We start from the raw sequence: 15,000 nt of genomic DNA, 5'->3' as shown, positions 1-15,000 counted from the left end.
ATATATATATATATATATATATATATCTTTCTGTCCCAGTCTCTCATTCTCTCACTCACTCTCTGTATCTATCTATCTATCTATCTATCTCTCTGGAACTCCCTGATCCAAGGGTAGAAAATCATGGGTATCACGAGGCGCGTACGGTTAGATGGAGGGAGGGGGATGGTGGATCGGGGAATGGCACGGTTTCCCGCGGTGACCGAGCGTATCCACGTAATTAATAGTCTCTACCACGAATGGGAAGGTCCAAGGATGAGAATTTACAGGAGATGTCTGGTAGTAGGTGTCTAACGTTTTCCGAGGTTACTCTATCTCACTAACAAGTGTTTCCTTCTAAAATCTCATTTTATTCTTGTCCCTTTTCTTTTCTTTTTAATTCTCTCTCTCTCTCTCTTTTTTCTTTTTTTGTTCTTTTTTTTTATATTTTGCCTCGATACTCTTGGCCGCAATAATTAACGATTAATACAATTATATCAATGAATTATTTCATTCAATACCGATCAAAATTCTACCACCATATCTTTGGACAATCACCGATCGCGTTTATCTAAGAGAATAAAAAAAAAAAAAAAGAAAAAAGAAAAAACGAAAAAGAACTTCGTTCGGATCTCGTTTATCTCGTCTAACTAAAGGGGTCTAAGATAGATATAAACGTGGAAGGTTGGCGACTGGGCGTAGGATAAAATGATTAAGAGAAATCGAAGGATGGATCGTCGATCACGAGAGGAGACGACCACTCCGTAGATTTCCTCTTCGACGTGGCAATAGCGACGTACTCGTTGGATGCGGTAAGTAACCGCAACAATGCCGAGTAGAGGAAACGAGAAAGAGTGAGAGAGAGAGAGAGAGAGAGAGAGAGAGAGAGAGAGAGAAAGAGCGAGAGAAAGAGGTAGTGTGAAACAGCTAACAGGAAAGAGCGAGAGAAACGGTAGAGTCGGAGAAGATGGAGTGGGACTTGGGAGGACGGGAGGGAGGGAAGGAGAGGGCGAGAGGGGGATGAGAGCTTGGTGAGAAGGGGGTGGAAGAGGCAAAGTAATGGATGGCTCCTGGAACCCGAGGCGAGTGAATTGTTGGCCCCTGCACGTCCGCCTTGGAGACACCCTCGGCTTGCCCTGGCCGCGTAAATCAATGCACCCCTTCGTCCTCTCGGCCCTTCGTCCTCTCGCGAAGCGGCAGCCCTCTTCGAAGCTCCGGCGGCTCCAACGGAGGGGCTGAGTTAGGGGGTGTCGGAGACGTCCGGCTACTGCATTATGTATTTCTCACCGACCCGCCACTAACTTCCACCCTCTTCCTCTACCTCTCCCATACTCTCTCTCTCTCTCTCTCTCTCTCTCTCTTATCCATCCTTCTTTCTCTCTTGGCTCGCCTCTTTTTTCCACCTTCTCCTTCTCCTACTCCTATTCTTACTCCTACTTTTCCATCTTCTTTTTCTTCTTATTCTTCCTCTTCTTCTACTCTCTTTTCTTCTTCTTCTTCTTCTTCTTCTTCTTCTTCTTCTTCTGCTTTCGCCGTTGCCATCGTCGTCGCTTCGTCTCGTCTGAACCCCCTTCCCCGTTCCTCTCTCGCAAGCCACGGGTCGATCCAGCAGTATGGCGCTTCTACCGCGCAACCAAACTCTTCTTTTTCTTTCTCCGACGCCATCCTCCTCTACCCGACGTCCCTTTTAATCACCGGACCGTCGTCGTCGACGACATTGCCGTGCCGGACGATGCACCAACGAAGGGTTTTCGCGGAATTAATTTCCTATGCCGACGGCTGCCGCATCGTTCTAACCCGGCTCGATACCCTCCATCGTTCTGATATTAATGCGAGCCATAACGCCTCAGAATTCTTCTCTCCTTTTACATGATTTTCTCTTTCTTCTATCATATCTCTCTCCTTCTCTCTCTCTCTCTCTCTCTCTCTATATATATATATATATATATATATATATATATATATATATCTTTTTTAATTCGCCTCTACTTTATTTCCCCGCTCACGCTGTGGCGTTGATTTTAAAACGAAAGGAAAAGAAAAGAAAAATGAAGAATAGAAACAAAGTCGCGGATTTGAAGTATAAATGAAAAAAGAGAAAAGGAAAAAAAGAAAAAATCCATTATAGATTTGTCTCAGTTATTATAAAATATAACAAACATATTATATCTGATAAATTATATGGAGTATCTCCTTTTTTTTCTTCTTCCTTGTTTTTTTTTTTTTTTTTATCCTTTTTTTCTTTTTCTCTTCTACGCCGTTAGAACGAAACCAAGTGCAAGATGGCAGGTACCTCCTACTTCTTGCTTCTCAGGTGGAGGGGTGGGGGGCAGGAGGGGGAAAGAAAAAAAAGAAGAAAAAGGAGAGAAAGAAAGAGAGAGATTGAAAGAGTGGGGATACCCTCTGTCGAAGCAGTTAACGTCATTTTAACCGCTGACTGCTTTCGCAACCCTACACCATGCCGTCCAAGTTCGACCGCCGTATACCGGCTGTCTCGTCCAATCAGGATCCTCGAGAACGTGTCTCCTCTCTTGGGCCTTGCATATTCTACTTCTCCTCTCACTTTTTTTTATCTTTTCCTCTGGTCCCTCCTCAACAGGGCCCAGAGTACGACTATACGGGACCACGGACCCGGAGAGCACCCTACGCACGAAGGATATCGGTTTACAGGCCGACCGATTGATTGTCTTCGGGACATTTTCCTTCACGAGGCGTTATCGTATCGACGATCTTTGAATTTTTTTTCTTTCTTTTTCTCTTTTTTCTTTTCTTCTTCTTTTTCTTCTTTCCTTTCCTTTTCTTTTCTTTTTCTTGTTTTCTTTTCGAAACTATATTCCTCCTTCGTTTCTCCTATACACGCGTACACGCACATACATTCATACATACATATATACATAGATATATACATACATATATGCATACGTACAAGCCGGTCATCTAAACTCACGCATACAAGAAATTCTCGTTTCTCTCTCTTTTTCCTTTTCTCGTTCCGCCATCACGAACGGGATCATCAACCGATCGAGGATCAGTTTTTGTTTTCTTTCCTTTTCTTTCTTTCAAACCTTTTTATCTCCGACCATCCTTTTCTCTTTCTTCATCATCCTCCTTTGTCTTTTTCTTTCATTTCTTCTTCTTCCTCGCTTCGATTTCGATCGATGAAGAAACTTCGATCGTGCGATACGCAATACGATTTGACGCAAGGCACTACACGTGGAATTTATCTCGGCGCGTTTCCATTGCCGATACAATTCCACCGTCGATCGCGCCTTTTTGATCTTCTCTTTATATACATATACGTAGATATTTATCTGTGGATTTTACTACGTATTTTATATATATATATATATATTTATACGATTTCTCGTGATCCGATACCATTTCTAAATTATCGTATAAGTATATATCTAATACATCTGAGGTTTAGATTATCTTCTCTCTCTCTCTCTCTCTCTTTCTCTCTCTTTCATAATTTTTAAATGCATTTAATCATTAAATTTACACACATTCCGACAGATATATTAACGATATCGAATTATCTATAAGTAACGAATCATTTTCTTTTTCATTTTTCTTTTTCTCGAGTAAACGTAAAATTAAATGAATTCGATTTTAATCTAAATTTGATTAAAAATGAATTTTATTGGATCGATACTTTAACGTACTCTCGAAGGAATCATTTCGATCCAACATTTTCAGACTAGTTCCCCTAAATAGATAGGGGTTTGGGGGGATTGGTGCTTGGGGTGGGGATGGCGGCGTCTAAAACGGTGTAAAATCGCGCACGTGGCGTATCCCGGAGTGCACTCTCCATTCGGAAACTATCATCCAAAGCTCGTCGGTGAAGGAGAATTTCGAAGAGGATACTCCTCTCTTGTTCTCTCTCTTTCTCTCTCTCTCTCTCTCTCTTTTTCTCTGTTTCTCTCTCTTTTTCTCTCTACGGGTGGGACTCATCGTTTGATAGAGAAAGCAGGAGGCAATAACGTTCGACGCGTGGCATCCTCAACCACCCCCATACTTTTCGGGGAACCCCTATAGTGTACTGTTAAATACTGAATCTCACTCTATCTCACTCACTATCCTATTCTCTTTTCATGCTTCTTCTCAAGTTTTACGTGATAATAGTAGATATATATAATGGTATCACCCTATATTTGTGATATGTACATATATTGAACGCGATACGGATTAAAAGTCGAAATTATAGATTAAATCAGAAAAGATGAAAAGAGATAATAGGATTGATACTAGCTCTCTCTCTCTCTCTCTCTCTCTCTCTCTCTCTCTCTCTCTGTGTTTATCTATCTATCCATCTTCCTCTTTTTATCTCTTTATGCATTTTCTTTCCTTTTCCTTCACACAGCACATTTCGAATTCAGCCTTTTACCGTCCCACTGTTCCTCTCTCCCTTTCTCTCTCTCTCTTTCTCTCTTTCTCTCTCTCTCTCTCTCTCTCTCTGAACCACCCTCCGTTTAAATTGCGAATACCTTGCGTTCCTCGACTTCTATTTAAATGTAATTTGTATCTTGCTTGCTGGTGCGACCGCTCGTCCAGTCCCACCCCGTACTACCCTCTTTTATATCCCTCTCTTCTACTACCTACCGCCATTCTTTCTCTTTCTCTTTCTCCTTTCTCTTTCTCTTTCTCTTTTTCTCTGCATACTCGACTGGATGTAAAAGTCGGAGAACGTGTATCTCTCTCTCTCTCTCTCTCTCTCTCTCTCTCGTTATTTTTTTTTTTCTTCACAGTGCCGTAATTTGTGCCTTGATAGCAACCACAGGACGACATCACGTTGTGCTTCTTCTTCGCACCGTTGAAAAACCAAGAGGGTTGCTATTCCGTCCTAACGGTCGTCACGTTAGGGAGATCATTTGCGGTACAATTCGTTACCGGCAAAGAGTACTTAGGGGAGAAAAAAAAAATATTTTTCTTTCTTTTCCTGAAATCAAACCATTCGTTTCCTTTTTTCTCTCTTTTCTTTTTTCTTTTGTTTTTGTTTTTTCTTTTTTTTTTTTTTTTTTTTTTTTTTTTCTTTATAACTCTTTAATAACGAATTCTTTCCTCCATTTTCTTTCTTTTCTCTTTCTCTCTCTTATCCTTCGATAATTCTTAATATTATCAACGAGTCAGAACGAGAGACGATATGAAAATATATACGAATATTCGCAATTTTCATTATTATCGTAAATTTCATTGAATTGTATTCGATCGAGTGAGTTATAAAAAGAACGAAAAAAAAAAAAAAAAAGAGAAAAAGAAAAAAAGAGAATATTCATCACGACGCCATTGACAAGAATTATTGCTATGTGTAATAATACAAACGATACACCGAACTGGAATAATATTTATGGTCGATAATTTGTATATTTAATTGTATTCGATCGTTCTTAGAAAAAATTAGAAAAAAGAAACGAAACAAAAGAAAAAAAGAAAAAAGAAAAGAAAAAACAAAAGAAAAACAAAGAAAGATAAAAACAAAGGAAAAAACAAAACAAAACAAAAAATTCGCTTGTAGATAAACTCCGTATCGTTTTCCTTTCATTTTCTGTCATGCGATGATAAGAACTATCCTTGTACGTGAAAATGTTGGTGATACATGGACGATAGATAGTAAACACTGTGAAAAGGCAACTTCCTTGGTAGTTGGCGACGATAAATCAAAGCGACTGTGATATCTCCTAGAATAATGGCTCGTGAGATAACGATACAGGAGAAAGGAAGATTCGTATAAGTCGTCAGTTGAGATCGGATGGATAGTTTTGTAGGTGATTTTCGAGTTATACGAAATCGTCTTGATCGTCGTTGATTAGAAATTCGCGTAGTTTTGATTTCGTCGTAATTCATCGAAATTTTCAAAATATTTTCCCCGTTAATTGAATTGAAAATATGTTATTATAAACGCAAAAATTTAACGTAATAATATAGATAAAGATTTTGATTAATCCTTTTCCTTTTTTTTTGTTTTCCCCTTTTGCTTTTTTCTTTTTTCTAATTATAACAAAAATTTGATGAAAAAAAAAAGTCTCGTTGATACGATAAACACGTAATGTCGACGTTCGCAAACAGACTTAATAGAGTTGTCACGCGTGCAATATCGTACTGCACGCTATTCATCTCTCTCCTCTCTCTCTCTCTCTCTCTCTCTCTTTCTTTTCTCTCTCTTTCTCTCCTTTTTTTCTCTATCGACTCAATTCGACACCGGTCGAGCTTTCCCACGCCATACGGCTTGACTTTGCGTAGGGCGCACGAAAGAGATTTCGAAATGTCGTCTCATACACGACGCGTGCCACTTCGGGTCTTTTTTTCATTCCAAATTTGTTACGATCGTAATAGGAAATAATCGGCAAGAAATTGCCAACAATGTCGGATAGCATACGAAATTCTTTTTCTGTTTTTTTCTTTTTATTTTTTTTTTCTTCTTTCTATCTCGAAGGGAACAACGTAAAAGTATCGATCGTGCATTTAGTAAATGTTACGGGTAAAAGAAATTAATATAAGAAAAAAAAAATAATAAATAAATAAATGAATAAAAAAAAAGAAAAATGTCGAGATCTAATAGGTTCTTATTTAAAGGAATTGAAATTTCGATATTTTTTGAAAATTTAATAAAATACGTAATAGATTAGATAGAAATCGATCATACATTTCGAAGATGTTACATGGCTGACAAATTGAATAAAATTAATGGATATATATATATATATATATATATATAATTTTTTTATAATATTTAATATTAATAAATTAAATAATAGATGTATATATATATAAATTTATATAAAAAAATTTATATATAAATTGAATCGAAAATAATTACATTGATAATATACGTTCGGATCGTTCGATCGTTATTCAATGTAATTGACGTATCGATATCTCGAGACACGTGCTATAAAATACGTGCACTTTCGCGTCTTTGCAAATGTGCTTCGGCGGCACTCGTAAACGGGTCAGTGAACCTTTTAAACCTTACTCGAAACACATAATGCTCGACATATATGTCATTAACTACGTTTGACTTATTTCCTTCGAACGATTCATTCACTTTCTCTATTCGTTTTTCTTTCTTTCTTTCTTACTTTTTTTTTTTCCTTTTTTCTTCATCATTTTTCTTCTTTTTAAACAATATTTTGAACATATCTACAACAATAGAATTACAGGTCAGATATTTATCTTCCATTTATTTCTCGTAATACATAAGAGAGTAACAATCAGGTTTACCGTAACCTGTGATTTATTTACTTTCCTTCTCTCAAATATACAAAGAGAGAAAGAGAGAGAGAGAGAGAGAGAGAGAGAGAGGGAAACCGAAGGGGGTTTAGCCTAATGACATGTTATAATATTTCGTGAATAACTCTAGCGGAAGTAGCGAGTAACACGTGCCACCATATCATCGCACCCTCCTAAATCTTTTTTTAGAAGAGATCTATTCGTTAACGAGCTGTTCAAGTGTCAAACTTGTAATACTCATGATCGATACCTATCGCGATAATAACAAAGATTATCGAAATAAAATTCTATGTGAAAATCGATTAATAATTATTTTTTTGTTTCTTTTTCTTTTCTCTTTAAATTTTCATCGTGATAAAGAGATACCATTTTTGCGTTTAATATTTCTCTTTCTTTCTCTCTCTCTCTCTCTCTCTCTTTTCTTCAGTACATATTACTTCACGAATTTTTATATTTAAATTAAATAATTGAGATAGATAATGAATAATAATTTTGTCACGTTTAGTATTTCTTTCTCTCTTTATCTTTCTATTTTTCTCTCTCTTTTTTTTTCTTATTCAAGACATCATAATTTTTGAATTTTTGCATTTAAATTATTATTGAGATAATTGATGAATAATAATTTTGTTACGTTTAATATTTCTCTTTTTCTCTCTCTTTAAAAATATCATACTTTTTAAGTATATATAAATAAATAAATAATTATATATATATATATATCACAAACAGTGTCTCGATTACGCGCATCGAATTACCCTACTCCACTCCACCGGAATGTTTTCACCATAATAAAGCTACTCTGTATAGAGCCCAATAGAACCCTCAGGACAACGGAAGTGGACCGAATGAGGAGGAAAGTAGAAGAGAGTCGCACCCTCCGCTTCTTCCGCTCTTCACGATTCATACACTTGTATCGTATACGAGTGAGAGGATAAAAAAAAGAAAAATGAAAGAAAGAGAGAGAGAGAGAGAGAGAGAGAGAGAAACGGAAAAGAAGGGAACGGAAATACACAACTACCGCGAATAAACGTTCATAAAAAAAGAAAAGAAAAAAAAAAGCTCATGAATGTGAGGATTCGACACGTGTACATTGATCTTGCGAGAGTACGTGAAAACGTGAAAAATTTTCGTGAACATGATTTTTATCGACATAACAATCATCGTTTCTTTACATCGATGATATTTTTTCTTTTTTTTTTTCTCTTTTTTTTTTTTTCTTTTAATATCCACATGTCGGGAATACGTCCAACATAATTTGGTACAATTATGATAATTTCTCGTAATTCTTTTTTATCATTATCTCACTTCACGTTCCGAATAATTTTCTTTTTGCCTTTTCTTTTTCTTTTTTTAGACATCGAAGTATTTCACACTTTGAATAAAGATTGAAAAAAAATTGATATAATTTTAATGATACGATAATACTAATTGGTCATTCGTTTTAACTAATTCTAAATCAACGATACACTTTCGTGTATAAGTGAAAGAAATTAATGTAATACGATAAATATTATTATCCTAATTTTATTTTGCTTCTCTTATTTGTTTCTTTTCGTCTGATAATTTAATTTAAGAAATCATTATTAGAAGTGTTCAAATGTTTAAGGATTAAAAACAATCAAAAATTGAAAAAAAAATCTGACGTCGACAATCGTACTCTAATATTCTAAGATAGAAAATAATCTTTTTTTTTTTTTCCTAAGAAAATATTCCATTCAAAGGATCAAAGAATGTCTGATTTTGGTATTCAAAAAAAAAAAAAGAAAAGAAAAAAAGAAAAAAGAAAAAAAAGGAAGAAAAGAAACAAAAAAGAAAAAAAAAAATAATTCGACGTTAAAAGAAATTATCTTAGAATCCGAACTCGAGAACAATATTATGACGTCTCTATCCAACGTCCCGTCACCCTCTTCAAGAATCGTCCACCCTCTGGGGCTCTTCACGCTTCATGCTAATTTCATCGATCCGTCGACGGCTTCTTCTTTTCTCCCGTCGTGTTTTAAGCCCCCGCCGCGTGTCGTCCTTTATCCACGGACCGAAGGATAATATCCATGCTCCTTTTGTGCTCCTGCCGCATTATATCGCGATGCGTTACGGCGATACGACGATGTTAAAACACGTTTGAAATTATATATATACTTATGTATGGTTTTTTTCTACACACACGCACACACATAAATATAATATATATATATATGAAATATATAATAATAGTAAGTCTATCTCTTTCTCTGATATATTCTTTCTGCATAAAAAAAATGTCCTTATTTTTTAGAGTATTATATTTTTATAATATATAGAAATATATATATATATATATATATATAAAAAATAGTAAATCATATAAATCGTTACATTTTATTATTATTAAATTAATCAAATATTATATCGTTACAAAAAGAACGAATAGAAATTATTATAACATTCTAGGCTTACACTGAAACTTATATTTTTTTTTAAATAATACAATATTTTTAATAATATTAACATTGACAATGAACAATTTATATCGATTACCGGATGTAACGTATATGATTCAACGTAATTAAAAATAAGATTGAAATTCACGGTGACGTACTTAGATCCCATAACGATGACAAATCTCGAGCACGGACAGCTGGGATACGCGGGGTACAAAAAGAAAAATAGAAAAAAAAAGGAATGAAAAAAGAAAAGAAGAAAACAAAATAAAACAAAACAAAACAAAACAAAAAATCAAAACTACAAGCATAAATAAGAGAAGCATGATCGAAAGAAGTGGTCCTCTTAACGCGAAAAAACCGTCGTAAGTTAATCGTTTCGTCGACTTCTCTCAAGTACTTACTCTCTCTCTCTCTCTCTCTCTCTCACCCTCTCTCTTTCTCTATCTCTATCTCTTTTTCTCTTTCTCTCTCTCTTTTTTTTCAAGAGTATCATGACAATACAAAAGCATTGTGAAGATGAATTTTTAAGCGGTAGCCAATAATCGCTAGTGACGGTAGGGCGAGAGGAGAGGTGGAGTTTAGGAGGGGTAGGATGGAGGGAGGGCGAAGGAACCTAAGAGGGTTGACACACGTCAGAAATCTATCTAGAAGAACGGTATATACCTATATTTGCGGTGTATGTCAATCAAAATGCGGTCAAATAGTATGGCGACACTCGATGTCATAAACGAAAAAGCCGGATTTTGTCGTTTGACTGGCAGTCGTTCTCTCTCTCTTTCTCTCTGTGTGTGTCTCTGTCTTTCTCTCTCCTTTGGGCCTGCTTTCAGCTTTTGTCGCAAGGGCCCTTCTTTCTCAACTGCGACGTTTCATTCATTCGACGACGACGTTTTCGACGTTGGTCGACTTTTCGATAGGTGTAGGTAGATAAGTACATATATACATTTATATATATATATATATATATATATATATATATATATATATATACGTTTTATTCGTATCGTAAATCACAAAAAAAATATATACGATATCAATGGTTATCAATGGTGGCGTTATAGGTATTATACCGAAACGTGATAGTAATTATTTTTTATAATTTAATTTTTAATCCTGATTTGTATTTTTTCTTTCTTTCTATTTTTAGTTTTATATATATATATATATATATATATATATATATTTGATTTATTTTTTCATTAAAAGTAAACGAATTGTCATATCAAATGGTTATCAAGAACGAATCGATGTTTACTCAATCCTTCGTAGTATGATTATACTTACGATTGAACTTTTGATCCTGTATCATTTATTTTTCTTTTTTTTTTTTTATTTCTTTATTTTTTATATGCAAATATATAGATAAAAATCGCGTATACGTATGTTAATAGCAATCTCATAATAATATTATCATCAGTTACATTTGATTAAATTAAACGATACTGACGTAATAAACTCTATAGAATTAAACGTGCAAAATTGAAGGAAGAATTACTATTGAAGAAGAAAGGTAATAGAAAAAGATATAAAAAAAAAAAAAAAAGAAAGATTTACGTCAATTTACAAATCTTCCTTTTCGCAATCGCGTTATGTAATATTGTAATACATAAATGATCTACAATTATAATGATCGAATAATACTCACGATCACGATATTTCAAGAATCATTAGATTGTTAATTAAAGAAGAATATAGAACGTTAGGGTAGGTGTAGAAGACAAGAGGAAGCGTGCCGGTGATGTTTTCTTCATACGTATGTTTTGTGTGTGTATGTTTGTGTGTGTGTGTGTGTGTGTATATGCGCGCGCACGTGCATGTGACATTAACCAACATTGGTGTATATATCGTCCATTTGGAAAAGGGGAATGACGATGAGAGTGAAGACGAAGAGAAGAAGGAGAAGGAGGAGGAGAATGAGGAGGATGAAAAGGATGAGGAGAAGGAATCGACGACGACGATGCTCCTGCTCGTGGGTCCGAGATGTCAGCTCGTTTCAACGCTGTGGACCCCTGACACCAAGTCTAACAAACCCAAGGGAACGAAAATATCCTGTGGCCAATCTCTCTCGTTGAAATTCTTCTCTTTCTCTCTCTCTCTCTCTCTCTCTCTCTCTCTCGTTTTTTTCTATGTCTCCTTCTCTACCTTTTGGAATCCAATCTAAAGAAAGTAAGAAAAAAGAAAGAAAAAAAGGAAGAAAGAAAGAAAGAAAGAAAGAATTTTATTATTGTATTAAGGAATGTGAAAATAAATAATAATCGTTCCAGTTTTTTATTATAAGTAATAAATATGAAAATTTGCGAACGAATTTCCAAGAAATAAGAAGAAGGAAGTGAAATCGGTAGGAGAAATGAGAAGGAGAAATGAGAGTGAGAAAATAAATTGTAGGGAACTATCGTCGCCAGGAAAAGAATCCCTTTCCCACCCTCACCTTCTCGACCCTACTCTACTCTACCTTATCCTCCCGCCCTTACCCTCAGCCCACCTCGTGGAATTCTTTCACGATTTCTTCTTCGAGATTTATGCGAGCTGCAACTGACGGGAACGACGAAAAGCGATGGAACTTGCGTGAGGAAAGAAACGAGAATAGAAAGGGGTAGGGGATTTGAGAAAAGAAAATAAAAGGAAAGGAAAGGAAAGGAAAGAAGTTGAACACAAGAGGCAAGAAGATAGACAAAAAGGAAAAGAAAAGTTCGTAGAAAAGAGAGAGACGGAGAGAAAGAGAGAAAGAGAGAGAATGAGAAAGAGAGAGAGAGAGAGAGAGAGAGTGAAATAGAGTGAGAGGGTGTTTTAATCGGGATCCGGTAAATCCAAGCATAGCTTATCCGCATCGTGATCCGTTTTATCCGTTGGTTCACACTGACTTTCGTATTAGCAGGTTTAAAGAGTTGAATTCGTGAGTTGTTTTATTTCAATGTAGGAATAGATAGATGATACGTATACGTTATAGTATTTAATGGAGCATTGATTTTACGTCAGTTTATTCCCATGTCGCAATGGATGGCAAAAGAAAGAAAGAAAAACCAAAAAAAAAAAAAGTAGGAGAGAAAGAAGAAGAAGAAGAAAAAGAAGAAATGGAAGGAAAATCGAATCTCTGGTAAATTAGCCAATTCCCTCTGCTACAACGCGGCGCGCATCAACTCGCGAAAAGAAGAATTCAGTGTTAGAGTATTCGAATAGTCTCTTTCGGGCGTGTAAGACATATACATATATACATACATACATACATATATACATACATATATACATACATATATATATAATATATATATATATATATATAAGTATATGTATATAGACATTTATATATAATCAGTTCACATATCAAGGAGCTAACAGGCAACGTAGCGCACGCTTTACACCCAATCGCAAGTGGCGCAGACGCGCGAGTGCGTACTTACGTTGGCAGAAGCCAAAGTCCCCTTGGAGTGGCGCGAGACGGATATAATTGAAGGCGGAGGTAATTAACTCCCTCGTGGTACACACATCGGCAAGCGCTCACCGCATCGTTTTAATTACCGCTCTCTCGTCGCATTTCATCGGGCAGAAGCGCTTCCAACTCCACCTACTCCTCTTCCTCCTCCTTCTCCTCCTCCTTCTCCATTTCCATCCACCTCCATCTACCTTCTGTCTCCTTCTACTTCTACATCCCACCCCACCAACCTGCCAACCCCATCCCAACTCATCCCATCCTTTCTCCTTTTCGACCTTCGACAATTCTATCCTATCTAAACCCGTTACGATCCTAAACCTTTTCTTCCTATTCTCATTAATTTTCAACCTAATAATATGCCCTATCGTTTATTACTTTCGTCATCTCGATATTCTAAATAAATAAATTCAATGGTACATTGGTACATACATATATGTATATTAATCATTTTTACGAACGATTTTCAACGAAATAATTATGCGAATCGTTAAATCGTTCAACGATTAGTATATGCCTGTTTTTCTTTTTCTTTTTCCTTTTCTTCTCTCTCTCTCTTTCTCTTTTTCTTTTTTTGTCTCTCTCTCTCTCTCTCTCTCTCTCTCTCTCTCTATCCTCATTTCCTTCCTGTTTTCGTTCTTTTTTTTCTTTTCTTTCTTTGCTTTTCTTTCTTCAGGTTTCGTCCATCAACAGGGTATTGAGGAACTTGGCGGCACAGAAGGAACAAAGACAGCAACAGCAACAACAGCAACAGGGTGTAGGGGCAGTTGGCGTTGGCGTCGGCGTAGGTGTTGGCGCTGGTAGTCCTGCTGAGAGCGTTTACGACAAGCTCAGGCTACTGAACGGACAGACCACTGGCTGGCCAAGACCCAATCCCTGGTGAGTTATCGAGTTTCTTAACAACGATCTTAACACATAAACATACACACACACACACACACAGATACATGCGCAAGTATACTTACACTCTCACTGTCTCTATCTTTTTCTCTCTTTTAAATATATATTTATATACATATATATGTGTATATTTATATATAAATATCTATTAAATTTTTAAAGGAATATATTATCTTTAAGTTTTTAATATTTTGAATGACATTTGTCGAGCAAGAAGCCGGTAGTAATAGAAAATAAAGAAGATTCGATTTTTAAGGTATCCGTCGGGTGCGGGAAGCCCTTTCTCGAGTCTTCAGCCTAGTCTAAGTCCGAGCCATTGCACGGCGCTACCGCCTGATCCCGCTGATATTCTCCACGCCAAAAAGGGTGAGTCTTCTTTCTCTCTCTCTCTCCCTCCTTCTCTCATTCTCTCTTACTCCTTCTCTCTTTCTTTCTTTCATTCTCCCTTTCTTCCTTATTCTCTTCAAAGCCGTCAACACAGTTATATCGAAAATAATCAAATGACATGTCGACATGTCCCGACGAACGTCTCATTAACGAACCAATAATCTCTTGCAAATTAACAACGAATGATTTATTTAATTTACAATTTCGATCAGACGTTATTATTATTATTATTATTATTATTATTATTATTATTATTATTATTATTATTATTATTATTATATATCAACAAGTACTCATAAATATCAAATGTCCGACATAATATGTACTTTGAAAAGTATATGATCAAATTCGTGTCGGTGCGGTGCGGTGCGGTGCGATACGGTGCGGTGCTGCACAATGGGATGCATGAAATGGTGCGATCAACAGGAGCAATCGTTGAATTTGAAAATCGTCATTCGATGATGACAGATAATTTTTATCCATCCTATAAGTCGAAACATTAATGTTCGGTCGATTATTCGTCGCCCAGTTACCATCTCGTTTGTTACAGCATGTATGTACATAAACATATACGTAGATACATACACACGTATATACATACATAAATACATAAATATATGCAGACATACATATACGGTAGATGGAGAAATGCGAGTAGCG

The 15,000-nt window shown here is 36.0% G+C and overlaps 1 protein-coding gene across 6 annotated transcripts in view; it reads left to right on the top strand.

Annotated features, from left to right (window-relative positions):
* LOC124421733 (paired box protein Pax-6-like) overlaps positions 1–15,000 on the top strand; it is a 97,528-nt gene that overhangs the window by 42,956 nt on the left and 39,572 nt on the right. For all 6 annotated transcript variants that reach the window (XR_006941720.1, XM_046957277.1, XM_046957278.1 and 3 more), the window contains exons 5-6: positions 13,730–13,932; positions 14,210–14,319. Coding sequence is in view for 5 of the 6 variants with exons in the window: in XM_046957277.1 (XP_046813233.1) it covers positions 13,730–13,932; positions 14,210–14,319 (313 nt within the window). In the remaining variant the exon portion in view is untranslated. The remainder of the gene's footprint in view (positions 1–13,729; positions 13,933–14,209; positions 14,320–15,000) is intronic.

The sequence above is a fragment of the Vespa crabro genome, chromosome 2 (genome assembly GCF_910589235.1).
Source record: "Vespa crabro chromosome 2, iyVesCrab1.2, whole genome shotgun sequence".
Taxonomy (NCBI): domain Eukaryota; kingdom Metazoa; phylum Arthropoda; class Insecta; order Hymenoptera; family Vespidae; genus Vespa; species Vespa crabro.
Note: the sequence above shows the minus strand (reverse complement) of the source record. Positions and strands in the feature narration are given on the sequence as shown.